The 26907-nt window shown below is 39.3% G+C and overlaps 1 protein-coding gene across 6 annotated transcripts in view; it reads right to left on the bottom strand.

Moving 5' to 3' along the window:
- The window catches only part of LOC106932289 (inositol 1,4,5-trisphosphate-gated calcium channel ITPR1), an 87902-nt gene that overhangs the window by 8553 nt on the left and 52442 nt on the right, over window positions 1–26907 (bottom strand). For all 6 annotated transcript variants that reach the window (XM_015010905.2, XM_015010909.2, XM_015010908.2 and 3 more), the window contains 16 exons: window positions 25272–25459; window positions 18603–18786; window positions 18231–18484; window positions 17317–17517; window positions 17105–17215; window positions 16901–16996; window positions 16533–16676; window positions 16300–16407; window positions 16019–16211; window positions 14377–14499; window positions 9536–9711; window positions 8225–8389; window positions 6012–6201; window positions 5828–5920; window positions 2258–2397; window positions 127–292 (listed from right to left, as the gene is read on the bottom strand). In XM_015010905.2, the coding sequence (XP_014866391.2) occupies window positions 127–292; window positions 2258–2397; window positions 5828–5920; window positions 6012–6201; window positions 8225–8389; window positions 9536–9711; window positions 14377–14499; window positions 16019–16211; window positions 16300–16407; window positions 16533–16676; window positions 16901–16996; window positions 17105–17215; window positions 17317–17517; window positions 18231–18484; window positions 18603–18786; window positions 25272–25459 (2532 nt within the window). The remainder of the gene's footprint in view (window positions 1–126; window positions 293–2257; window positions 2398–5827; window positions 5921–6011; window positions 6202–8224; window positions 8390–9535; window positions 9712–14376; window positions 14500–16018; window positions 16212–16299; window positions 16408–16532; window positions 16677–16900; window positions 16997–17104; window positions 17216–17316; window positions 17518–18230; window positions 18485–18602; window positions 18787–25271; window positions 25460–26907) is intronic.

Genomic DNA, 26907 nt, shown 5'->3' with positions numbered 1-26907 from the left:
TAAAAATGTGCGAAGCATAAGCTCCTTTTAAAAAGTGGAAAAATCCAACTAATCAATTTATTCAATTGGGATTTTGCCAATAATTTACTCCATTCTGATCCAATACGAAAACCCGAACACACTCACCACAGATGAAGCAGGTAGTCTTCAAAATTTCTTCTTTCTTCTGTTTTTCACTTCTCAAGTCGGCAAAGGTGTCGATGATGACACCAAAGATGAGGTTGAGGACGATGATGATGACCATGAAGAAGAAGAGCAGGTCATAAATCACTCTGGCTGCAAACAGTGGCTCCTAAGTGGGATAAGGAAAATAAGCGTGCAGTTTGTAAATCTTCAATGTAACAGAAAAGAGATATAAAAAGAAAATGAACGGATGTGGTTTCAGTGAGGAAAATAGGCCTGTTTTATAGATTCACACGTGGAGACGGTTATTTGAGTTAAAAACGAGGTTATGCTTGGTCGTCATGGATAGAAACGGGGCAACAGGTGCTAACAGAGGCTAACGTAACAGAGACACCAGAGAGTTAACGTGATGTCTTATGTCAACCTTATGTGTTCAGTCATGGATACATGGGTCAAATTCAGGCACTCATTTCAAATGGAGATGTGGAAAAGTTTTTTTTTTTTTACCCTGTGGTACAGACTTCTAAAGAAAAATCCTAAATTTGACATAAAATATTATTTTATTGCTGTAAAAGAATATTTTATGTCAAAATATGTCAAATAGGATTTGACATATTTTATGTCAAATCCTAAATTTGACATAAAATATTCTTTTATTGCTGTAGCATGACAAGCTAGCTCTTTACTTTTAGTGCATTTAATTTTGGGGGGAAATATCCTATAAATAAGTTAAAAATTAATCAAATTACCAGTGGCAGGCTAATTGGTACACCTGCTGTTAATACATTGTATCTTTCACCAACAGAGCATCATTTGGCTTTCTTTTGTAACATTTAAAGAGATTAAGGTCCACAGACGGAGGGATCTTTCACCACCCCTCTTTGTGCAGAATCTACATCATCCAGAGTCCTCTTATTATTTATTTTCTTCAGGTCACCAACACCGGGTTTTCATAAGATTTATGTCTGAGGACTGAGACGGCTGATTTTCTGTCTGATGGACCATTTCTGTATTGATTTGACCCTATGTTTCAGATCATTACCAATTCCAAAATCCACATGAGCACAAGTTCAGTACCTGTGATAACATCTCCAGAAGATCTTTGGTTTCTTAATAGCAATCTACTTTTGCGCTGCCAGGAGGTTCACGCGACCTGACGAGGTTGAGAGAGTCCCACTTAACAGTGGGAAATGTGGTGGTTTTCTACATTTTCATCCTTCATTTTAAACCAGATCCAGTTGGAGAGTTGTGGAAAAGCTCAATCTTAATGTTTTTCTAACCAAAGAAAAGATTGTAGTTATAGTGCCAGAAGCATTCTACAGTCATCACTAACATAAATAAATATGGGTTCTCATTCAGGTCAGTAGCTAAAACAAATGGCCTTTTTTTGTCATGGTGTGCTTATAGTCCAATGTACCAGAAAATTATGACTAATTAGAAACTCTGATCAACTCAAAAAAAGAGAAAAAAGTCCTTCAGAAGAATATTTCTAAGCATCTGAAAGGGGCACCAACATGTTTGTCCCCCACTGAAAATATAGTTAAAAGTGGAATTTTCCCACATTTTCAGTAAGAATTGCTGCTGTAGTGCAAAATTATTTTATTTTACTTCTTGCACATTTTTACCAGCGGCGCCAACAAATTTGCATCCGCTTTTATTAAACACTCACCAATAAATTTCCCTACCCTGCAGAACAAGAGTACTGACCAACTGTGCCTTTCTTCAAAAGTCTCAGCCGACATTTCACATTTATGATCTGAGTAACAGTGTGTTGCAAAGAGGGTGAGGGAGCAAGTCACATCCTCTTTTTGACGTCATTTGTGGTTCAAGTTGAATTCGGTGGAAATCTATTTTAAAGTTTCATTCCCTAACACAAGCCAGAGGCAGCGCAGCTGTTGGGAAACATTGCGAAAGAGCCACGCTTTTGAAATAAAAACAAGTTCGGCTCACAATGAGCTCAGAGCCAACTCACATGACCTGTGCAGCAGCAGCAGCAGCAGCAGCAGCAGATACAACACCCTCCCAGGACACGCGCACACGCACACACACACACACACACACACACACGCACACGCACACGCGCACACACGCACACGCACACACACGCCTGGAACCAATTCAGTCTGGAATTTACCTCCTTAGAAGGCTTGCGGAGAACATCTCCCACACCCCCTCCGCTCCTCAAGCCGTGACTCAGCACCGTAACGATACACATGAGCAGAGAATCGCACGTCCGCTCCATGTTGTTTTCATCCTCTGTGTCGATCCCAAACTCTGAGGAAGAAAAGAGAGCCGAGACATTTTAGTCATTCTAGACCAAAACGTTTTTACAAGAACTGCAAAGCAAAGCAATCCCAGTGTAGGTTTGGCATTGCTCTAGATTTTACTTTATGAACTGGTGTAACTGGACTATCAGGAAGTTAAGGACTTTATGTAACATAAAAAAAAGCCATACACAAAAGACTGCATATAAGCCTCACTAATTTCACTTAAGAAAGAGATTATCATTTCTTACATGCAACAAACATGCACTCTTATTGTTTTTATGGCCAAATGTAGCTTTAATGGTGATATTTTAAGGAAAACAAGATCAAGCAAATAATATCTTTATTCAAAAGCAGTCCATAAATCATCAGCTTGGTGGTGATAATAGGGCATAGTCTGGCCATGAGTCAGCAGCATGAGACTAATGGTAGGATCACTTGTGATTAAAAGGCTATAAACGTAGGCACAGCATGTTTGCTATTATTGCAACCATATTAATTACTACAGTTACAATAAGACCATCTGTACAATGTATTTTTATTTTAATTTAAGTCAAAATTAGTCAATCAAAATGATTTTTAAATGAATCATGTCTTTGACAGAAACTGTTTTCATGACTTGATACAGTTCCCACAGGTTTAAAAGAAAACTGTTCCTTGTTGTCTTGCAACTGAAGTATTGCATAAAAATGTAGTCAGTCCTGAAAACTGCAGTGGTCAAACGTCTTCTAAAGACGCCTCAATGCTAAGTAGTCACAGGTCCATACCATAGTTTATCAACACATCTACTTACATTTTTGATTTAAAAAAAACATTTTTATTGTAGCATGCTGCATTACTGAGACTCCATCTGCAAAGTTTTAAATGGAACACATCTTAATTGTGATCCATCAAAAACCTGGGATTTAGTGGATCTCAGGGTTGAATCTGACACAGTTTCGCTTGGCATAATGATTCATAGACAGGTAAAGGTCTGGTGTTGTCCTAATTATTTCAAAGTCTGGGAATAATTTGTGTTATTTGGAGAGATAATATCAGGAGTACCTCAAGACTCTGCGCTCGGGACACTTTTATTCAACATCTATATTGAATAATATGTAAATATAGGGTTAGGGTTAGGGGTTAGGGTAGCATACAACTTTATATTTTGTGTCACAACTTGAAAATAGTCCATTACAATTGGTTAGTGTGTCCATAATGTTAATGAGATGATGGGCCAGCAGCTTAGTATCAGATAGATTTGTTTTTGTTGCCAAGAATGCAAAGTTAGAAACAAAAAAAAATTCCCTAAACTGTATGAGGGTTAAAACAGCACATTATGCAAACAGTACAATGTTTTCATAGAGCGAAACCTCAATTTTAAGGTCAATTTTATTTTAAGGCTGTAAAGTGCTTTATGGACCAATAAAAATCTAGTCAGTTGAGGTCTGGTAAAATGTGGTAAAACTTTAACAGCAGCATTTGGGACGAGTTGTAGCTGGTTGATAGCATTTCTGTTTTAATGGAAGTGCTTTACTCTGGCTACATTTATAGGATGGTAATCAGATGATTTTTAAACAGACTTTATGTTCATGTTTAAGGGTTTCTGATCAGGTTTGAATCATGTAACCCCTCCAGTCTTTAGAGACTCTGTGTGTGTCCCCAGGATCAAAACTAAACACAAGGAGGTTGCCTTTAGTCTCTGTGCTATTCAGCTTAGGAACAAACTCCATCAAAACGTGCAGAAACTGTGGGCTCCTTTAAATCACGACTGAACACATTATCACTTACAACAGCTTTCTTATAATCGGCAAAGTCTACTTGGTCATTTTTTTCTAACATAACAAAGCTATTTATTTGTCAAATGTGCATTTTAATGTCACCTTTTTTATGGAGCATCAATTTTCAATCTTGTTCTTTTGATAGATTTTGTATTATAATGTAATTGTGGTTTTTCTGTCCCATATCTTACATTGAATTACATTGTGTATAAACGGTGCTAACAAATAAGCTCATCTTTTTATACACAACCATGAATAGACACACCAACTAACATTAGCACTACTTTTCAAGGGTCTATTGAGCAAAATGTAATCACTTCAAAACAGGTTATGAGAATACTTTCACAGTATGAATATGAGATGCACCAATTAAAACTGCACTTCATAAAAAAGCCTTTCGATGGGTTGGTACCTCACAACTCTTTTTTTTCACAACCAGAAAGATTTTCAAGCTGCGTAACTTGTCTTTCCTGTGAGTGAAAAGTGGAGCAGCCTTTCTTCAGCCAGCGAACAGGCAGTGTGCAGCAACACAATGCCTGTACAGCATCACAATGATTTATATGGAAATGGAAATCTTTCCATATAAATGTACATTTATATGGAATAGAAATGAATTCCCACTTTAAGCTGAAGGTGTAATCTACTGATTTACAACAAGAATCCCTCACTTTGTTGCATAACTCCACATCAGTCGTGTTTACATGCTTTGGCTCCAAGTGTGACGCCTGTTAGTCAAAACAACAATGTTTTTGTTTTGCTGAAATGTGAGACGGTGAAATCTGAATCAAAGCAGTATGTAGGTTACCTTAATATGAGGGAAGGAGAACAGTTTAATGCTCCTAAAACAAGACTCGTTTAAATTACATGTTTCTATGCCCAGTTCCAAGGTTGTGGGTTCCAAACTTTTTCTTGGCTTTTGGGAACGTTTTCTGTCTTTTATGTAGGTAAAATATAGAAACATTACAGCTGTGGGTTAGTTCGTAGATAGTGGTTGTCACAATTTTCTTTGCAATAATTTTAGACCTCATAAACTTCGCTGCAAGTCTTCTTTTCAGTCTTAAGGTCAGCGAACAGCCAGACTGATGGAAAGTTTTAGGGAATTTGCTGTTTTTCTCTGAGATGCAACAGTTAATCAATGTCACATGCAGGTCGACGAGGTCGCATGTGAACCCTTTGGATCAAATTGCAGTCACGTGACACTCGTATGAGTCACAAGCAGGCAGGTGTGCGTTGGTGCCAAAATGAAGAACAGAGGAAACCCAAACGCATTAAAAAAATATCTCACAATATTATTTTCCTTTCTGTGGTCTGACAAGTCACTTCTCTGGTATCTTCCTCATAACACAAGCCGATTTAACAAGCAACTACCCCTTTCTTTATAAAATTATTCAACAGCCCATTTAGAAAACACGGAACATGAAACCAAATCCAAACCGAAGCCATCTACCAATTCACTTGTAAGTGCTCAAATGAAAACCAACTTTTCACCTTGAAAAGGTCAACTCAGGGAACACAGGCCTTTTGCTTCAAAAACTGACATGAAAACCATAATTTAGGCTTCTTGACTACCCTCAAACATTCAGAATTAGGTCTAATTTAGAACAGCACGGCCTTAAACCAGCAGTGGCTAATAAAAACTCTTTAGACAGTCAGAATATGATGCATCACGTTATTAAATACCTTCCTGCTGAACAATGTTGCTGCAGTTCTCATTAAGGCCTCCTTGACACATTCCTGTGTTTAGAAACTCCCCAGCGAGACTGCCGCCACTCTCTATAAAGTAAAAACATAACAATGCACAGAATTTAGTGACATCTAAAACAACAAGGACAACTGTGACAAATGGACTGTGTTGTCCCCTTACTTTGGGTTGCGTTGGCAATGCGGTCCACCTCTAAGATGAAGTCGTCTTTGAAGAAGATGTAGCCGACGATGGAGAACAGGTAGACCAGGATGAGAGCAAGCACAGCCGTCAAAACGATGGAGCGTCCGTTTCGGGTCACGCTCTTGATCACATTCAGCAGGGTCTCTTCTCTGTATACCAGGTCAAACAGCTGCAGAAAAACAGCATGAATTACAAAGCAACAGAATTAAGAATCTGTAAAATGTAGAAAATTATAAGTTTGAGAAAAAAAAAAGCTTTTTGTAAATTTAGTTTCCCTTCTCAGGAGACGCAAAAAGCCAGTATGAATCTTACGGCTTGATAAAAAAAAAAAAAAAAAAGATCTATGTTCTTTATGTTCTGCAATTTATGGTAACAATGAGAATTTCACAGGGAGGTTGAGTAGTGAACCCTGCAGTCAGCTAATTATGTAATTATCTAATTGAATTATGTAAAATCAACTTTTATTTTTAGCTTTATAGCATGTTATAGTGTTATTCAATCGTCAAAAGCATACCTAAAGTGTTGCTTTGATTTTTTCATGCATATCTGAGAAATAATAGAATCACCTGTGGCAGCAGCCATCCCTGGGTGCCTAAGCACGTTCTCTCACAAAGCACCGCCTATTTCCACAAAGCTCCTCCTTGGAGCTGCAGTCTCCAAAGAGCAACTCCCTCACTCAGCTCCTCTAGACTAGCAGCAGCAGTGATTAGCAAACACCTTGTGGAACTGCACATCTGCTGACCCTGTCATATGAACTACTTATCAGCTCAACGCTTCTAAGAACGGTTGTAAATGGCATCACGGAGAACCACTGTTGTGACAGCATACTTAAGGCAAGCCTCTTAAAGAGACAGAAGACATTTTTAGGTGTCAAATTGCAAAGTAAAATTTCTTTTAAGTTATGTTTGATATATACAGCAGAATGTAACAACGTTACTTTACTGTGCTATAAAAACGGTACTGTGTGCTTGCAAAATACATAAACCCGCCTTTTTAGCATAAATGCAGATTGCAGTTTTCAAACTGTAGTTTATAAAAGTGATAAGTCTTGCTCCATTAGTTTCCAGATAACCGTCCTTGTTTTTCGTAAAATGTTTCCAAAATGTAGCAGATCAAATTCAACCAGCTGACCAGCAGTGCACAAGATTAGGTTGGGTAGGCGCTCTTTTCTACTCTATGCTCCACACAGATAAAACTCCCAATCCGTCTCAGACTTCCTCTGGCATGTCATTACTAGAGGTTTTTAAAGCTTAACTTTTAGAAAAGCTGTGTATACATCGGTACTGATAACTAGCCCTTGCCTGCTGTGAATTTTAAAAACACTGGCATTATCAGTCTGAAAGGTTATCAGATTGCTCTTACACCTTGAAAACTACAGCAGTAACATAAAAAAAACCTCCCAGATAAAACATCCCTCCATTCCAGAGCAACTGTGCCTATTTTTAGGGACAATGAGTGAGAGGCAGATTATTTATTCTGCACTGTTGAGAATAAATAATTCTGTCTTTTAGCTATTTGCATGTTCGTATATAGATGCATTCACATAGATCACATGCGCGCAAAGCAGAAGCTAAAGGCAATGGCATGTTAGGAAACACCCTCAAAGTTAAGGTTAAACGAAATGACAAGCTAGGGAACGCCCTCTTTAGGGCGTAGTTTAGACAGAGGCTAAAGAAAGAAATTACAAACTGTTGTTTGATGCCATTTTGCTCTGCTAGCCCATAAGGATAGCATGAACAATGGACCAGCTGTATTTTGGTATTAATAAATGAAATTCATGAATTCAACTCACTGACTCTTCTTCAACCTCATACATTAAGAACCAAGCATAGAGAAAGGATAATTGTCCACAGCATATCAAAAGGAGACACATGCATGCACTCAAACCCATCAGCAATTTATAATGACAAAATATTCTAACCTGCATGTCTTCGAAGTATGAAAGAAGAGAATGTGCAAACTCAGCAGAAAAGCCATTAAAAAGTTCAGATTGAGGCAAAAATCCAAACAACGGCATAGATAAACCAACTTTTTGGTTTGGACCAAAATGAGCCTAAACTAAAAGGCTTTCAAAATTAATTTTACCAATCGATTCGAAAGCCTTTTAAAAAGGAGAATGTCTACATGCCTATGAAAGTCGATGGATTTATATCCTGCAACAAACATCCTACGATTTACTGCTTCTGTCTTACCAGCAGGCTGTAGAAAAAGACATGACCAAACACTCCCAGGCAGCAGATGATGAGGTAGAGGAGATGATAGAGGAACTCGAAGTCCATCACCATGGCTTTGTATCCTCGTGTGAAAGTCCCTCGGTTTCCAACAAAGCTTATCAGGAAGATGATTTTATTACAAACCTAGAACAAAAAAGGTCATATTTTGTTATTGTTAATGCCAATGAGGGATGATAAATCCTTAATACTTTTAAGGATGGCATCCTATTACCGGGGGCTCTACTGTAGGAAAAAACGTGCCGACATCAGCGACGGTGAATTTTGAGCTAAATGAGGGCACACTGTTAGATTTATTCCTTTTAAGAAGCTCAGTTTTCTGTGTAGATTAAGGGATTGACAAAAACCCGGTTAATACATCTTAAATGGGTCCTGCTTGAGAAACCTCACTTCTTCATCATATATCTGTATATAATGTAACCCACTTTCTTTCTAGGTGGTGTGGTGGTGTGTGAGGGAGGGTTTGGCTGATTACATCCTGGAAGGATTTTGATCAAAAATAAAAGGAAAATCTAAACAAATATGTAAAACGCTTAAGCTTGGGTGTAAATCTTTGGGTCTAATTCGAGAGTTCTGAATTTGTAAGAGAGAAAATTATAAACAAACAGCAAAACAAGGGAGAAATCTGACCACTTGCATATAAACTAGATTTCAGAGTAACCAGGTTACTGCAGTACATGGCAACATCTCTGATTTCCTGTTTTGACCTTTTTTTTTTTTATCTCATAACATGCTTTTGTTTGTACATGTCAACAAAAGGACCCAAAAGAAAGTCAATTAATGATATTTTTTTTATTTTAGAGCATTAGGTGCTTTTAGGAGCATTAAAAAAAAAAAGAACTAGCAAAGCTGTAATGTCATTTCTGAGATCCAGCACCAGGCAACACGGCGCCGGCAGGAGGAGCTGGGAGGGCAGGAGGGGCAATGAGAGGGGCTTGTGTGGTTCTGGCCTGCCAAAAGACCGTTAGCATGGGAGGTGAAAGAAGAAGTGGAACTAGCTGGGAGGAGGTTTCTCAGTACTTGAAAGTGCATACACTGGTGACTTCGATTCCATTTCTCTGGGGAAAATTAATTTTAAACCACACAGAGACATTTTCTCACAGAAAGCATGAAGATGAAGAGTCTTAGCTTAAGAACTAAAATGTATTTTTCCTCTTTTTGTGTCTGAATAGTAACACAACTCTACAAAAAAAACAATTAAAAAGCATCCAAATATAAACAGAAGTCAGTTTATACTTCTAAACACCACCGCAAGGTTTTAAGTCGACTCACATTGAAAGCACCCAAAAGGAAGAGCGTAGGCTCCAGGCCCACAGAGAAGATAAGACGGAGGATTGTGACAGCAACCAGGGCTAAGATACCCAGCGGCTTCGGCATGAGCAGAACAAGGACCAGCGCTGCAAAGAATCCCATCCACAGCAGTGCAGACAGATGGGGCTCCAGGATTCCTGCAGAACACACACACACACACGCACACACACAAAGGCAATTAACTGCGAAATGGCCAGACAGAACTCAACCATATCTACCAAAGCCTCCACAATAAAATGTGATTTTAAAGAATCTAGCAAACAACCCTTATATTTTACCTGCACTCATCATCAGGCTGAACGTTGTTAATTATTTTCATTGTAGAGTGAGTGTTACAAGTTGAGATTACGGCTTTATAAATGTTCGCACACTCTCAAATACATACAAATATCACTAATATTTAGTCAAATGCCAATCAACAGGTTGCATAGTCCTTTATTTATTTTATTCATTTGCAGTTTAAAATGAACATGTCATAAACGAGAGTTTTGAATGAAAAGGAGTATTTTGAAGAGAAGAAAATCTTATATTTTATAGTTGATGCCTCTTCCTGGCAAAATCTGTGAACCTCATTTAAATCTCATTTCCAGCCATAAACCAAGTTTGTAAGCAAAGTTCATAAAGTTTTAAAAGGGTTGAGGTCGAGGCCTTTCCGGAGAATTAATGCTGCTCTATTTTATCCATTTCAAAGTCGGCTTAGATACATCTGGGTTTATTTTCCTGTTTGAACACCCAGTTGAATCCAAGTTTAAACCTTCTAGCAACCAGAATCTGGAGGCTGTCCTCTTCTTTTCCCCTCCATCTAGTAGGTGGAACACAGCAGTGCTGGTGGCAGCCACACTCAGCATGATACTGCTACCGCCATGTTTATAAGTTGGTAAAAGAAAGACTTATTTTGAAATCTCCAAGCATTCTTGTCTTTGGGAGTCAAACATCTTCATCTTTTAACGAGTCGCTTTTGAAGCAAGGGTTTTGTTCCGGCTGTGGACAGTGAAGTCTGTTTTCCACCACCTTTCAGTTTTGACAGCCTTGAACTTTGGTGGTTTCTGGATTGTTTCTATATCCAAGCCATTTTTCTTTCACCTGGGCGTTGGTAACAAACGATTTAATGTTTGACACAATTCAAGTCAAGACAAAGGGCTAGTTAGTTGATTAATCAGGTGTTCCTAAAACATATCAGAACTTTATTGACTATCCCTGGAAGTTGTGTCCATTCCTGGACACCAACAAATTTAAATGAGTTGCTCTAACAAAGTGGTGTGAAATATCCAGTCATAATTACAGCAAAAGCTTGTTGAAAGGCACAAAATATGCCAAATATTACTGTGTTTAGTGAGTGTGCAATCTATTTTTGAGTCTGCATGTATAATTTTAATTATTTCCAATGTGTGCACCAAAATCCTGATTTTTTATTTATTTCTTTTTAATTACTGAAGTTGTTCACTGTTAGTCCAGGTAAGGCCTAGAAGTAATTTGACATTATTACCCAGAATCTGAGTTTTAGTTCAGTACCTTAAACCTCTCCTGCATTGGAAACTATTTGATTTCAACACGAGTAAGTTACATAACACCAAAAGGTGTATGACACAGTTTTGTTGGGACTGAGTGTGTACGTGTTCACACAAATCTTTAGAGGGAGCCAAACCGATGCTCCCTCTGATCCTGAACTAAATCCAGGATTAGAGCCTGAAACATGGCTTTCATTTGGCGATGTGCCCGTCAAGCTAAAATCTCCTACCGGGTTTGATTTGCTTAAAAGCCGAGGCCACACTTTAGCATATCCTAAAAGATTACTCGCTGCATGCTTGGTCACAACCGAGATTAAAACCAGAAACAAGCAAAGAAGGAGAAAACTTCAAGGAGAATGAGACGGACAGGGAGCGAGAGACTGCTGCGGTTAGTTTTTTTTTTTTTCCTTCTCTTGCCCCCCCCTCTGTTTCATTCCGTCCTTCCCCGTCTCTGGTTTTCTCTCCTTTCCAATCCCAGTGGAGATCACATGACAGGTGCCACTTACATAACGGCCTCTAAAAATACCTCAGCTGAAAGATTCATGAGGAATGAGCGGGGAGCAGCACGCAGCTCCTGTGATGTCGGAGACAGAAAGAGGCGCGCTTACGTGCGCTCTCAAACTCCCTTACGACTGCGTGCAAATATCTGCAGGACAACTGCAGAGCTGCACAGTTCGAAAGCTCGCGTGTGCTAAGAGTGTGGCACGCTAAGCAAACTTGCTCATCAAAAGCCGGTTAGTCATGCGTGCAGGCTGAACACACTGACCTAGATCTCTTGCTCTTATAACCTCCATTCTAAAGCCCTAAGTAGCAGGGGAATGGGAGAGCACAGAGTGCATGTTTTCTCCAAGTCGGTGAGAGCAAAAGAGTAGACCCGGGTCAGAAGTCATAAAAAATGCCTGTTTCAGCAGGTCAAAGGTATGCAGCAGTCTCACGTGATGTCACGCACACAGACCGAGCTCCAGAGGGCATAGAGATACAGTCAGGCATTATTCGTGTTGCGTAACAATTATGTTTGTGTATGGAAAACAGACAAGACATCATGGCTGCTTAGTTTTTATATCAGAACGTAGCAGTTTTTGTTTTCAACCGTGTTATAACAGTCGTACTCCATGCATTTGTTTTCGACGTTACAACAACTACATTATTCATTTAGTTTACTGGAATTTTTATGATAGAGGTCTCTAAAGTTTCTACTAAAAAGATATCAACCTAAAAGTTCCCTTGAGCCGCTGCTGAGACCAAACTGGCAATTAAATAAAGAAACTAGTCTGGGGTTTTTTTTTAGATTAAAAACATAAAAACTTTTCTTTGGGTTTATCCCACTAGATGGTAGGTATGCATTTTTTCATGCTTTTTGATCTGAATGTTTTCTTTTCATATGATCAAAATAACTTTTAGACTGTTCTCAGCAATGACAATAGTGAAAATGAATTTATCCGCGCTTAATGAAGGGGTTTCCTGGATTTTCCTGTTTCTGGTACTATTTATGATAAAATGAAAATGAAAACAAAAGGATAAGTTAATAAAAGATGATAACATTGTATTGTACCTTATTTTTCCTTTTTTATTTATTTTTTTAAAATTTTGAAACCATGATTCATTTCTTTCCTGGTTAAAGATTACACATTACTTTGAGTTCGTCTGAGAGACAAATTCCCAGTTAACGCTTTGAAGATCGGAGTTGAAAGGTGGCAAAATGGGAAAACAAATTTCAAAGGGTACAGATAATTTTGCAGGATACTGTACATTAGTCATTTACCAATTTTATTTTTGTCACAACTGACATGATTTAAAAAGGTTTAAACACACTACAGAAGTTTTACTTGTAGGTTTTAATGCGGTCAAAGGTATATACATGATGAATAAGTTTTCAGATCATCATCATATATCTGACCCGTATAAAAACCTTGAGGTGCTTTAGATTCTGTTTACAGTAAAGACAGCAGTGGCGCAGTGTTTATTGTTGTTTCCATAGCACTGGAGGGGAAATATGACGGGAAGCAATGAAGGCTGCGGGTGTGTCTTAAACCAGGATAGTCCCGCTCCTAATCCTGATCAGGTGATTAGACGTCAGTAGATTTGAATGTGGTGAAGAAAAGAGATCAGTAGGTCACTGCAGAAAATCAGCCCTTTAAAGCCGGTTTTTGTGGGTGGAAACAATGCATGGTTTAAAATGGGATTGACGTCAGAAAACTTTGTTGCAGCTTCCGACTGAATTAGTTGACTTCCCTGCTGCTGCTGATTTAAAAAACGGGCATGAAGCAGCAATGCTACAATCACTAACTTTAATGTCTTTTATTAGGATTTTATGTGAAAGTCCACCTGTAAAGTGTGCTCTGCATACAAAGGGGCAATTTTTTTAAGATCGGTCTTGACCAGCTTTGGACATCTACTGTCAGACTGAAAATAATCCACATTCCTTTTTTGGAAGGAAAGGAGGCGTCATGAACATTGACTTTCAAGTTTTGTCACATTCTGAAACAGACTGAGGCCTTGGCTTTAACTAGGACATTTTGACAAATGTATATTTTCCTTTGAGATTGTTGTATTTAGCTTCCAATTAACCCCAACTAACTTTCCTGACAATTGTGAAGAGAAACATCGCAACAGCATGAATCTGTTATTTGGTGTTCAGAATGCTGTGTAGAATGTGTTTTCTGGTCCAATAGTGTTGTAAACGTAGGGCAAAAAGTTCTGTTCTGGTATCACCTGACGAGTGAGCCTTCCTCCGCATGTTTGCTCGGCCCCTAAGTGGCTTGAGGGTGAAGCACAAACAGAACTTATGATGGCTTTATTTCAAAAAAGGCGTTCATTTTGCAACTCTTCTATTAAGGTTAGAGTTCAGTTTAGGTCTCATTTAGCCAAAACACCTTCTCCCACATCTTTGACGTGTCCTCTTCATGTGCTCTGTTAGAAAATATGAAAAACTTCAACACACACACACACACAAAAAAAAAAAAAAAAAAAAAAAATATATATATATATATATATATATATATATATATATATATATATATATATATATATATATATATATATATATATATATATATATATATACTGTGCTCACTGCATTAGCCTTTTTCTGAACCTGGTTTTCTACAGAAGTCTGATTGCAATATCAAAAACAAAGAAAAAATGAACTCAAGTCTGACTGAAAGCATGACCTCATCAAGGCGTCTCCACTTCCCTTTCCCCTGCTTCTTAATTTATGCAAATATCTTCGAAATGAAATATTTCATAGTTGCACTTGCTTAAAAACCTCCTGATGGTTAGATGAACATGACTGACCTCCATGTACCCCCTCCAGGGGGTAGAAGAAGCAGACCAGCAGATTCATGAGCAGAGCCAGTTTAAAGGAGATGTTGCTCCACACTGACATGTTTCTGGAGCACCAGTAAAGCACTGGCTCAGCTGGGGAGGAGAGGAAATACAATCAGTCCAATTTAATTTTAATTTTAGTTCATTTAGATGCCAAAAAAAAAAAAAAAAAATCTAAATGTACTGGTTTTCATAATCTATAATATACTTTAATGATCTAGAGATGGAATATGAGTGAATTAAGTTTGGACATCTGAACAGGAGAAAACTAAGAAATTGTGAGAAAATAAACAAGAAATTTAAGCAACTTTGAACTCAGGTTCTTGAAATCCTGTCTTTCTTGACCTTTCTCCTCCAACCTACAGCCTGGCTTTTCAGACTTGGCTTTTATAGGAAAACAGAAACAGATGCAGGGACTTTTCAATGTCCATCCCCTCCTCTGAGTGAAAGACTAAATAAAGTTTGTGCGTGGGCACGGGAGTCTTGTATGTGGATTAGACTTGTCACAGGGAGTGGGTGTGGGCCTGTGTGTGTGTGTGTGTGTGTGTGTGTGTGTGTGTGTGTGTGTGTGTGTGTGTGTGTGTACGCGCGATCACGCACACTCTCACTTGTGATTCATAAGGTTACTGTACAAAACGCTTCACGGCTCAAATGAGTTTGGAAAGTCCCTGTCTGCTTTTACATAGCGGAAACATGCACTTGTACCACGGACATATAAAGGAGGGCAACAGTTGTCCCTGCACTCTGGTGCCTCTGCACAGCTGTCCACTTATCTTGCCCAGGCTTGCTTTCTGTCATCTGTTAGTTCAGAGATAATGCACACATGCAGCAATTCACCAGTATATAGTCACCTGACAAAATTAGGATACTCCAATAAACCCTTAGTAAATGTTCACATATGGATGTCTAACCTAAAATTTTGCAAATCTATGAAAAAAAAAGTAATTTAATTGCACTTAAAAAACAAAAATTAAATATTTTATCAGTCAGTAAACTAAAGATAAATCGCATTTCCTGGGATTTGACGATATTTCAGTGCTTTGTCAGCCAGTCTTTGGTGGATTTTCTGGTAGGTTGTGGGTCATGTTGCAAAGGCAATTCCTTCTTTCTTTAGCTTTTTTGTTTGTTTTTTAAAAGTAGTGACACATTTTCTTCAAGCACCATCTGATAGAGTTGCAGCCAAGCATCCACAAACCATGACACTTCCACTGCTTTTGTACAATTCACATAAAGTTATTTTACTTGAGTGATGTAATTAGGAAATACCAAACATTTAATTTTAGACTCATCTGTCCCAAGAACATTGCTCCAGAAGTCCTGGTCTTTGTGTACTAGACCTACAGCAAACCTTAGTCTGGCCTTCATGCTTTCTTTGACAGGAAAGCTGTTCCACTTTGACTTTCCATAAGAGTTAGATGTGTTTTGTGATTGAAAAAGCGCTTCCATATCCGCATCATCGGCTAAAACTTTAGGGTTTTGATCTTGTGGATTTCTTTCAAGAAATGTTAAAATGTGTTAAAAAAATGTTTAATCCCATTAGTACTTCTTTTATACTTTTACATGATTTTCTTCAAGATTTTCTAAGCATGTTGTTGGATATTCTTCACCCTACCTCTCAGCTTCTTTTGCCAGTTCATCTCATTGAAAAGGTCTTCTGCCCGCAGGAAGAAGTCATTAATCTTGCTGCCCTGCTCGTCTCTCTCGGTTGTGTAGTAGATCCGCAGCTTCGACTCGGAGGTCAGGAACTCGCAGATGTTGGGTACGGGGAACACTATCTCCTCCATGGTGCGATCCTGACGCACAATCTAAAACACAGAGGCTCAAACAGTCACCTCAGAGGGACTCCAATCCCTCTGCAACATTTAGCTTTAGGGTCAGTCGGGTGTGTCTGACCTCTATCTGAGCAGTATGCTTGGCGTAAAACTCTAGCGCCTCGTCTCCATCTTCGGTGCCACCTCCAGGTTTCAACATCATGGAAAGCTCTTTATTATGGCGCGCCAACTGCAAAGTAGCCAACACGAGCGGTTTTTTTCACGAAAGCAGCAGAAAGAAGTATCTGTGTTTTCTCATGAAGGCCAAAAATCATCACGATCTAATTAAGATTTTTGCAAATATAAACATCCAACCTGGTGAGCCAGAATATAAATGTTGTGTCCAACGTTTCGAGGTGAAGCCGCATCATGTTCCTCTTCATCTCTAACATCCTCTTCCTCCTTTATGTTCTCATACTCTTCCTCACCCTGAAGATAGGCCTTCTTTATCACCTCCACCTGCAAAGACATATATTAATGTATTGGAAAACTATTCGCAACTTTTACGTGTTTTGGCAAATTATAACCCCAAATTTAAATTTTTCCTTCCAATTTAAATCTAGGCACTAGTTTGTGTCGGTTCGTCGCACAAAAACCCAACAAATCATTGAAGTTTGAGGCTGTAACATGAACAAAAACGCAGTTATAGTATCAAAGCAGAAGAAACAAGTTGAGTTTCCCACCAGCTCTTTAGGCTTCATGTTGTACAGGATCCTCTCTGCGTTCTCACTGTCATGTCGGCTCTCCATGATGGCGAGCAGCAACTTGGAGGCGTTGTTCTGGGAGGAGAATTAAAGAAACGCTTAGTGAGAAAATGCACAGAGGCATAGAAGCACATTATCTCTCAAAGAAACAAAACTTAAGATTTAGCAAACTTCCAGCCTCACCTTGAGCTCTAACACTAGATCCATCCGTTTCTTTCCAAGCGGGTTGATGTCATTCAGAATCAGTGCAATAATGATGTCAATACCATTGGATTCATGAGTTGCTATACAGTTCTGGAGGAATTAAAGACATAACATAAACAAATGTGGTATAGTGGGGTAGTGCAGTGAGAGAACTTCCTGTTTTTTGTTTTTTTTTTTTGCATCTCCTGTACCTGGTTTTCATGACAAGGGCCTTGGCAGTACTCCGTCAGGCTCTCCAGCGTTTGGTTGATGAGGGCCACGTTGTCCTCGTTGATGTACAGTCCCAGCAGGCCGAGGCCTCCGGTGGTGCTTCCACAGATGCAGTCCAAGAACTGCAAGGTCTCACAGACCAGGTTGTAGTTGTTCTTTTTGTTCTGATTACGAAGGAAGTTCTAGCAGAACACAGAAATTATGCAGGGATACTGATAAAAGTCAGAAAGTTGGACCGGGAAATCCGGACTGATAACTATTTAGACTAAAAGCTGGTTTAAGAATAAGACAATGACTGAACAGTTCAGATTAATAATTATCTTACTAACCTAAGATAATTATGTAAGTAATTATCTTATGTTAGATAATTACATATCTAACATAAGATAGATATGTAGTTATCTATCTTATAACTAGATATGTAGTTATCTATCTTATGTTAGATAATAAGATAGATAATAAGATAGATAATTATGTTAAATGTAACTTAACTTTTACATTTAAAGTTAAGTTACATTTAACTTTAAATGTAAAAGGTACAGGTCTGATACAGGTGCCTAGGAGTACAAGGTATTTAGACTTATAGATGACTGATATGGACTTAAGCTTTTATTATGATACTTTCTGGTATGGAGCACATAATACAATACTTGCATGAATTACTGCTGGGTTTTATTTATGCTCCAAATGCCTTTATTTTTTCAGAACATATCGAAAGACAAGAAATTAAATAAAGATTTTCAGTGTTTAGATCTATTCAAAAGCAGTGGATGTGTAAACCTGACATTTAACCAAAGCAATTATTGCGACTAAAGACAGTTTAAATATAATAGCAAACTCCTCTAAAACCCATAAATGATATACTGAAGCCTATCTGCTACGCAGTGTGTCCCACCTGCAGGTCGCGGTTGTGGTTCTCACAAAGCAGCTGCAGGAAGCGAAGAATCGGCTGCATGATAACGACCACAAAGCTCATCTTTTCTTCCTGGTTCTTGGCCCCGGCGCTGGGCAGCCCGTCTGTTGAGGAACAGTGGTCCTCTGGCTCAGCTTCCCGCCGGTAAGAGTTGAACGCCTTCTTGGTGGCAGATGAGGCCTCTATCAATTGCTCTTTCGCATCTTCTGTCATCGACGACACAGGTGACTCTCGGGCTGCAGCAAAGTTGTGAAACAAAAAGTCATCACTTAGTAGGCAACTATCAATTTACAAAGTCTGATATCTGACCTAAAAAATGAATTACTGTTTTCTGCTTTTAATTTTATGTCAGACCTCTTTTGCGTAAAGGGTCATCTATGTACTGGTAGTCTTCGTCTCTTCTCTTGTTTCCTAAATCGCTGGTGTTTACCGTCACAGTGGCTTTGATTTCCTGCTGAGCCGACTTCATACGGTCGTAGAAAACCCGAAAGAACTTCTCTGAGTTCTTGTCATCGGTCAGACGGCAAAAGAAAGAGCGCTGGATACAAGGGAAAATATTGGAAAATTTTTATTAAATAGGAAAAAGTCATCGTGTTTTAAAGCCAGAAACCCCAGAAATTTTCCAAACAGGACACAAAGTTGAATCGCAACAAAAAATCGGAACTGAGCACCAAGACCTGCTGTTTGAACGTAGCTTACTTAGCTATACTGTAGCTCTGATCTCAACAGGACAGAACACCTTTCGAAAGTTTTAAAGCTGAGCAGGGCTTCCCGTCCAACATCAGTGTCTAACCTCACAAATGCACTTCTGGAAAAATGGCCAAAACCCCCATCAACATAAAAAACACTCCGAAAGCTTGTGGAAAAACTTCCCAGAAGAACTGGAGGTGCTAGAGCTGCAAAAGGATGAGCCAACAACACAACTCACGTTAAAGTTCATTTGTGTGTGAATTTAAATGAATGTATAATTTTTGGCAATATACTGTGTGCGTCAACTTTGGACTTAGAAATTAGCATGCCATCAAGATCTATAAGTTCAAACACATATTAACAGGACAAACCTTATATATTTATGGGTTTCAAACATGTTATCGTGCAAAAGCTCTACAAAATGCATCAGCTATTGCCACAGCAAATGGTTTCACTTTCTGTCTAAGAAATCTTGGAAATAAGAGTTTTAAAGCACCTACAGCGTTGTCCTACTAGAGATAAGGCAAGGAATTTAATTATTAACACAAATATTGCACTTTCGATATCAGTGAGAGCATGTTTTTACAATCAACACCATTCAAGAGTCAAAACCAGTATCGCTTGATATGAGAAAACAGGTCTTATCAGGGCCTTCAGAAGATCTTATACAACGGCCATGAAGGAGGTCCAAGATATGAGCGGGTTTAACGCCATGGTTACGGCTGCAGAATGGGGTCACAGAGAATTAGAGCACTTTCAAGCTTGCCAGGGACGATGTATACAGCGTGTCCCAGTCCACAAGGCTGTTGTTTTGATTATGTAAGAGCTGTTACTGCTGCAGTATATGGAAAGGCTTTTTACCAGCCAAAGCAGCCTTGCCACACTTACAGGGTGAAAAAAATTACATAGGACAGGCGGGAGGGAGAAATCTGGCCTACTTACACAGATCGAATGGCAGAGACGGTGTGTGGGGAAAGCGAATGAGGAAGAAAAACTGAATATAAATGAAAAAGGGGGATGATTGAGTGAGGGGAAATGAGAGCAAGAGATAGGGAGGGACAGAATGTTATCAGGCAGTATTTAGGCCACTTCTCAAATTTTGTTACATAACCATCTGCCTTTCTAGGTTAGCCGTAAGGCTGGACAACAAAAGAAAGACACAAATTATAGTCATGAGGTTTCCATTTCTCCTTCTCCAACAAAATACTTCCCGTGCCCTTGAAATTAAAAAGGGCTGTATAGCTACAAGGCTACAAAAAAACAAAACAAGCGAGTCTAATCAGCTTTTTGACCAAAGTACTTTGAGGAAGAACAACGATATTAATCTGAACTCGCACTTCAAAAGGAGACCCGCAGCTCTGTGCCCCGCCCCAGCCATCCTCCACTGAGCTGCAGACCTCCTGCACGTACACACTCTGCCATGTCTCAAAGACAAGGAGATGGCCAGCGTGGGGAGAGCGAGAGAAACCGCCGGCCAAGAGAAGGCCATCGAGTAATAAACAACCTGATGATAGACGGGAAGCGCATAGACGGGATTAGCTGCACCACTGACAGTCCAGACAGAGTTTACAAGTCCACGCACGCCTGTGGAGGGTATGAACATGAAGGAGGTGGGGGCTAGTTATTGTCGTGCATGCTCATATAACTCTGTAGCAAGGGGTGAACAACGAGGCACGGGGCGAGTAAAATACATCGACCCGAACGCAGGAAACACAGAGGAGCACTCATCCTGAAGCATTACATAACTAGCACCGCCGCACACAAACAAAAATCCTTGTACAGTTCAAGCTCAAACAGACTGGAGATTGCACACACCAGTACGCCCACTGACTCTTGCACTAGCAGAAAAAAAATAAAAAAATGGGTCAGCTGTCTCTGGCAATCAGCGCATGCCAGTTTTGAAAAGGACACGCCCACAAACGCATGCATGCCCTAAAGTTCAGTCTTCTCTATCGGCCATTTTTATTCTTATGTAACCAAGCTGGTTTTCCACACTTTGTTTTATCAAAGCAGAATGGCTCCTCTGCAGGAAATGCCAGACACCACAGATATCCCAAACAGTGTGAGAGTGCAGCAGCATGCCAGAAGGGCCTTTTCATCTTTATTAGACGATCGTGTTCCACCTTGGTAAAGGCTTGTTTGTTTCACTCCCATTTAAAGAAGCCAAATGTGCTGGTCATAAAAAAAAAAACATTTTCATATTCACCTGCAGCCCAGAAGCCCCAAAATGCAGCGCTGTGTCAAAACTCAGTTACTAAGAACTACACTGTAGTGCGTCACCGAAACAAAGACAATGCCACAGCAAAGTCTAACAAAAAAAAAAAAACAAAGCGACATAACTTTCATTTTTTGATTTCTTCAGAAATGTTTTTGACAATCAGAAGTGAGAACCTTAAGCTTTCATATCTAACCACGCTGCTGCCTCTGTAGTTTCGACGTTTGCCCTGAGAAGCTCATCGACAAAAAATCCGTGCCACTGCTTTCATCACGGCCCTCTGCGTGTTTTGGTAGGGTGAAAAAAACAACAAAAAAAAGGCGAGGACAAAAGCGTAGAGAGATGAGGTGGACGGAGAAGAGGGCCACGCATCTCAGGGGCCCCCCTGTAGTGTTGGGTAAACACAGAGCCTGTCTGTAACTATGAGACGGAGAGGAGCGGGGCCAGGAGGGGGCGGACAGTGCTGAAAAACAAGGTCATAGCGCTTTCCCTTCTCTCCTTCCGTTCCGCCACTTGGCATCAACAAAAGGATGTTATGTAACAGCTATTTATACTTGCGCTCCTCTTTTCCTCTCACCCTCCCTCTCACGTCAGCCAGCGCCACATGTAGACCAAAACGGAGCTGCTGCTTAGCTCTGCTTTACCCCCCTGAAGAAATGTTCCTCCTTTTTTTTTCTCTCATCCCTTTTTCTTCCACCCACAAACTATCCGAGTCTGTTAGGGTTTTCAATTTTAAATCAACAGGGTTCTTTCCCCCCCTCCATTCACAACACCTCGGCAGGGAAAGAGAGCAGCGTGGCGTGTAGTTAGACGGCAGATGGCGGATGAGTGAAATGTCACAAGTCACCATGTCACAACAGAATTTACACTTGCGTTTGATTTGTCATAGCTCTTTGCAGCAAAGCTGACCGGAGACAGAGAAGGAGAGGAGAGGACAGGAGAAGAAGCTTTGTGTATGTAAGATAGGGACTTTGGGGAAAAAGCTACCACTTAAAAGTAAATAAGTGAGAATGCAATAACATTTTTTAATCATCAGATTTTTTTTTTTTTGTTTTAAACCTAAAACACTACAGAGACTATAAATGCCCACTCCAAAACGTTCTTCCATGACTAACTTCACCACTCTGACTGTATACTCTGGTATTTTAGCTTTTCCAGTTTTGCCATGTTAAAAAATATTTTTTTTTATTTGTTTTTTTCCACATGTAATAAATAAAAAAAAACAAATATGCATTTGGCAATTGAAATGCAATAATTGCTCAACATCTGAAAAGTATGGTTTGCATTTTATTTATCCTCTGTGCTCCAATCAATACTTCGTAGAACTGCTTTATGCTTTGAGGTATGTCTCTATGACTGTTCTACATTTAGACTATGGGTGACCACGTCCAAAACCTTCATCTTTTATATCCATCCATGATTCAGCACACCTGAATCAAATGGGTAAATTCCCTCATTAGCAATCAGTCAGTTCTCCAGAGGTCTGGTAATGACACATTTATGAGATTTAGATGTGTTTGAGCTGCTCTCCAGGACTGGACTTGGACACCCCAGTTTAGACATTACATTTTGTAGTTTTGTAGCTATGCTACAGATTTTCTATATTTACTCTGGACTTTGACTGGACCATTCTAACACACAGATATGCTTTGATCTAAGTCATGCTAATGTTTCTCTGGCTTGTGTTCAAGATGACTGTCCAGCTGGGAGGTGAACCTGTTTGCAGCCTCTAACAGATTTTCTTACAGGATTTCCTGGTTGTTCGCTTCTTGCATCTTTAGCATCAACTTGAACCAGCTTCCTTTTCTTTGGTGAAGCAAAGCATCCCGAGCCATGTGTTTGTGTGGGAATAGAGTTCATGGGTGTGTTGGGTAATGTTATTTACAACATGCAATGTTTTGCTTGTTATAAGACCCGTGAAAGAGTTTCTTCTTTCTCATGTCTGCAGTGTCCCTTACATGACTGGAAACAAGTTGAAAATTTTCTTTTTTTTTCTTGCCATCTTGTAAAATGCTCAGATCTGTGGAGTGTGTAGCTTATGGCTGACCTGTCAAGCTGTGGATCTCAGCACCTACTTCAATGATAGCTTAGGCCTCTTGGACTGTTTCTCTAATTAATGTCCCCCAATCAGCCAGTCAGTTGACATGTGCAGCCATGTTTTATAACTTAATCCTGTTTCAAAAACCTCCACAAAAGTACTGGTGACATGTCTATTGGTGCCTTGTTTGTTCACTAATGTTCTTCAACAAACCTCTGAGGAATTCACAGAACAGATACATTTGTACAGAGATGTAATTACATAAAGGCTCACTTTATTCGCTCTATTAGGTTGACTGGATTTGAGTAAAAGGAGAATAAATAAAAATGCATGTCACACTTTCCAGATTTAAAATTTCTGAAAACTTTGCGTGATTTCCCAAACACTTATTATGGATTACTTTGTATGTTGCAATGAAACAACATTGAATTTTGTACTTGTAATATAAAAAAAATGTGAAAAGGTTCATAGGACTAAACCCATTTCAAGCACTTCGAACTTATATTGCTGGCAGTATAAAACTTGCACATTATTCTTCCTCAGCAAGAGTGGTCATTTTCTTCAAAGATCTGCATCTTTTATTGCAACAAACTTAAAATTTTACAGTGTTATTTCAATCTGGAATTTACTGGTTATCTTTGTTCTTCCAAATCCTGTTCCTGATCTTTTGGAAACTGATAATATTTTCAAACTGATATTTTTGTCAGAACTGCACATCTTTTATTTCATTTTGTATGAAAGCTCTAAAGTGATGTTAGAAGTCATATTAATATCAGACGTTGTATTCTTGAACACTCTCAAGACATTCTGGCTCGGTCCTGAAGTTCCTAAAGTAATCCATTAAGTTTCTTACTGACACACTGAAGCGTGGTTTGAAATATGCAATTTTTTCCATTCAGTGTTCCTCGCTTGCTTTGTGCTTGGAAGTATTTATTAATTATTGCATGTGGGCATTTATGCATTAGTCTTGCAGGTCCAATACAGCATGAGAGACATATGAGTTTGAAGAACTGAATGCCGGCGATTTACAGTACATAGTGTGGCTATTTTTGTTCACTAAGTAGGGCAAGAGTAAATAGTTAACAGTGTTACGTGAAAACGAGATATGCGACACCCAACAGGTGTTCGGGAAGTAACAATGGATGATGACGGTGTAAAAAAGAATCTAAGCTTGAGGTGATCTATGACTTATCACGGACTTGGCTTCCACTCACCCTGCTGGGAACCTTTAGGATATTACCTAGTAACTTAAAGCAGACAAATGTTTCCATACTGTAGTATATTTCTGTCTCAGCAGGATACATTTTCACATTTTTTCCCCGGGCAAACACGAGTTGGGAAGGGTTAGGAGATCTCCAGTTTTTCCTCAATCCCCTCTCTGTGTTTCCTCACCTCTCCGCCCTCTCTCCCCACTGCCCCAGTTCCGGAGGCCCGGCATAACCCAGTTTGGGCGGCAGGAGAACCTAAGGGAGCGAGGCAGGAATGTTTTGAAGGCTGAGACATTCCTCATTGTTCATTCACACTGCCTTATGTAACACAGACTGATCACGTGACGCTGCTCTGCAGCAGCCGTGGGAAGCCGGTGCATTATCTCCGCCTTAGTGGCTTCCTCGCTCTAATCTGATTATGCAAGCCCCGGCTTACACAACAGCACGCAGACTGACCGACAAGAATGGACAGACAAAGAGATAAACTGATTAAAAAAAGGAGAGAAACGGAGACAACATAAAGACCTGCAGAGAGAGAAGGTCTGAAGGGCTCCGGTTAAATCCAAGAGGGGGAAATGTTTATGTAATTTCACAGCCTGATTTTAGTGGTTATCGACAGACCGGGAAAATGATTAACAGATGACCCGGTTTTTCGTCAACATAAAGTAGATTGAGAAATGGAGGGTGAGAATGTATATATGCACAACTGCGGTGGCATACTGACCCATATGTAATGCATTCTTTCCATTTTAGGCAAATAAAAAATGTCAAAACTCTTCACTCCTGACTGATGTTAAATACTCAGGCACTATTTAATAGTAAACACCATCCACAAAAAATGTAAACTCAAATGATGGACTTGTGTGACTGACCTGGATAGTTGTGTTTCCGCCTTCCAGCAATGCAATGGCCAAGAGGATGCTTTCTTGGAAGACTCTGTCACTGGTAGTGTTCATGATTAGATCAATAACGAGATCAGAAGCTCCTTCTTTGTCCAGATGACACTGAACCTCTGACAGAGTCATCTCCCCCCGACTGAGGCCGCCTGGACCCCCTAAAGCTGCAAGAGCAAGACAGAGCAGCACGTAAATCCTAGGCTGTCATTGCATGATCTTTTTAATAATATAATTGTTATAATTGAATTAATTTTAACATATATATATTTATATACATATGAATATTTATCTTTTATTACAGCAACATAATCATACATGGGAAATTTTGTATCAGATTCCTTTTCTGTAGATTTCCCAAGAAAGTGGTTAAAATACCACAAGCATTTGAAAAAAAATAAAAAATACATTGGATGGACTTGACCAGCAAACTGAAACTGGCTCGTTATTAAGTCTTTTAAAAGGATAATGATTCAGAGCATGTGGTCAAATAAACGAAAGAAATGGTTTTGCCTCCAAGAACAAGAACACTTAAAGATATTGCATTAATTCATCACAAAGAATCAAAGGAAGTAAATCCAAGTTAGTCTATTAAGTTTATTAGGTTGTCAAGTTAAACAAACGTAAATAAATTAAGTTTGACAAACTTCATACACTTGTGTCACTAGTGACCGACTAATATTGTTTTAAGTTGGGGCTCCATTCACTTTTTTCAGTGTATGCTCCAACACTGTTGGACTAAGCACTGAGAGATTATGCATCAAGAAAATTAACTTATTCCTAATATCAACCTGTGTGTTTGAACATACTGCGTTTGCACACTAGATGGACATGAAATCTTTCAGTATATCTAGAGGACCAATGATACCAATGTTTTGAATCTAATTCATATTTTTAAGACAAAAAAAGGTATTTCATTTTAAATAAATAAAAAATGTTACAGTTCAAGATCTAGCCCCAAACAGCTCAGATTTACAGCTGTGTAAGTCTCTGCACCCAGCTTTTCCTGCACATTTCTCCCTCGGCGTGGGGCCCCAACCTCAGGCTGCATATTGAATTCCTTTCCTGGCTCTTGTTTCTGCAACAGGTGCACAGACTGTTTCCACAAGAAGCACCAGCCTGTCTCTTAGCAACAAAAAGAAGTTAATCATGGGTGGGAGAGGGCATGCTTTCTGTGGTCTGGATGGTGTGCATGGGCAAGATGGGAAACTACGATCCAGTATGATTGTGTTTCTGAACTTAGTCTAATGCTGCTCATTACAGCAAGTTAGATGATGTGAATGAATTGTATGCCAGACAAATAATTTAATTCTAAATTCATGAAAATCACAGGCTCAGAGCAACTGTAGGTTGATAAAAACACCTTATATAATTACAAATGTTAAAAATCAACCAATGACTCCAATAGCCATTGTGCATTGCCTCAGTATTTTGACTCCAGATAGTAACACATTGACCTCTCTATCGCGTATTGATAAGAATGTTGTGCTCTGTGTGCTCAAAGGGCAGCTCGCAGCACAACCACAGGGCTGATAACCACCTCAGGGCCAGACAGATACAGCCACATTCTTGTGTTTCATCTCGTAAGAAAAAAAAAAAAAGAAGCAAAAGGTTC

The sequence above is a fragment of the Poecilia mexicana genome, unplaced genomic scaffold, assembly GCF_051168715.1.
Source record: "Poecilia mexicana isolate PSO_F unplaced genomic scaffold, ASM5116871v1 scaffold_5, whole genome shotgun sequence".
Taxonomy (NCBI): Eukaryota; Metazoa; Chordata; class Actinopteri; order Cyprinodontiformes; family Poeciliidae; genus Poecilia; species Poecilia mexicana.
Note: the sequence above shows the minus strand (reverse complement) of the source record. Positions and strands in the feature narration are given on the sequence as shown.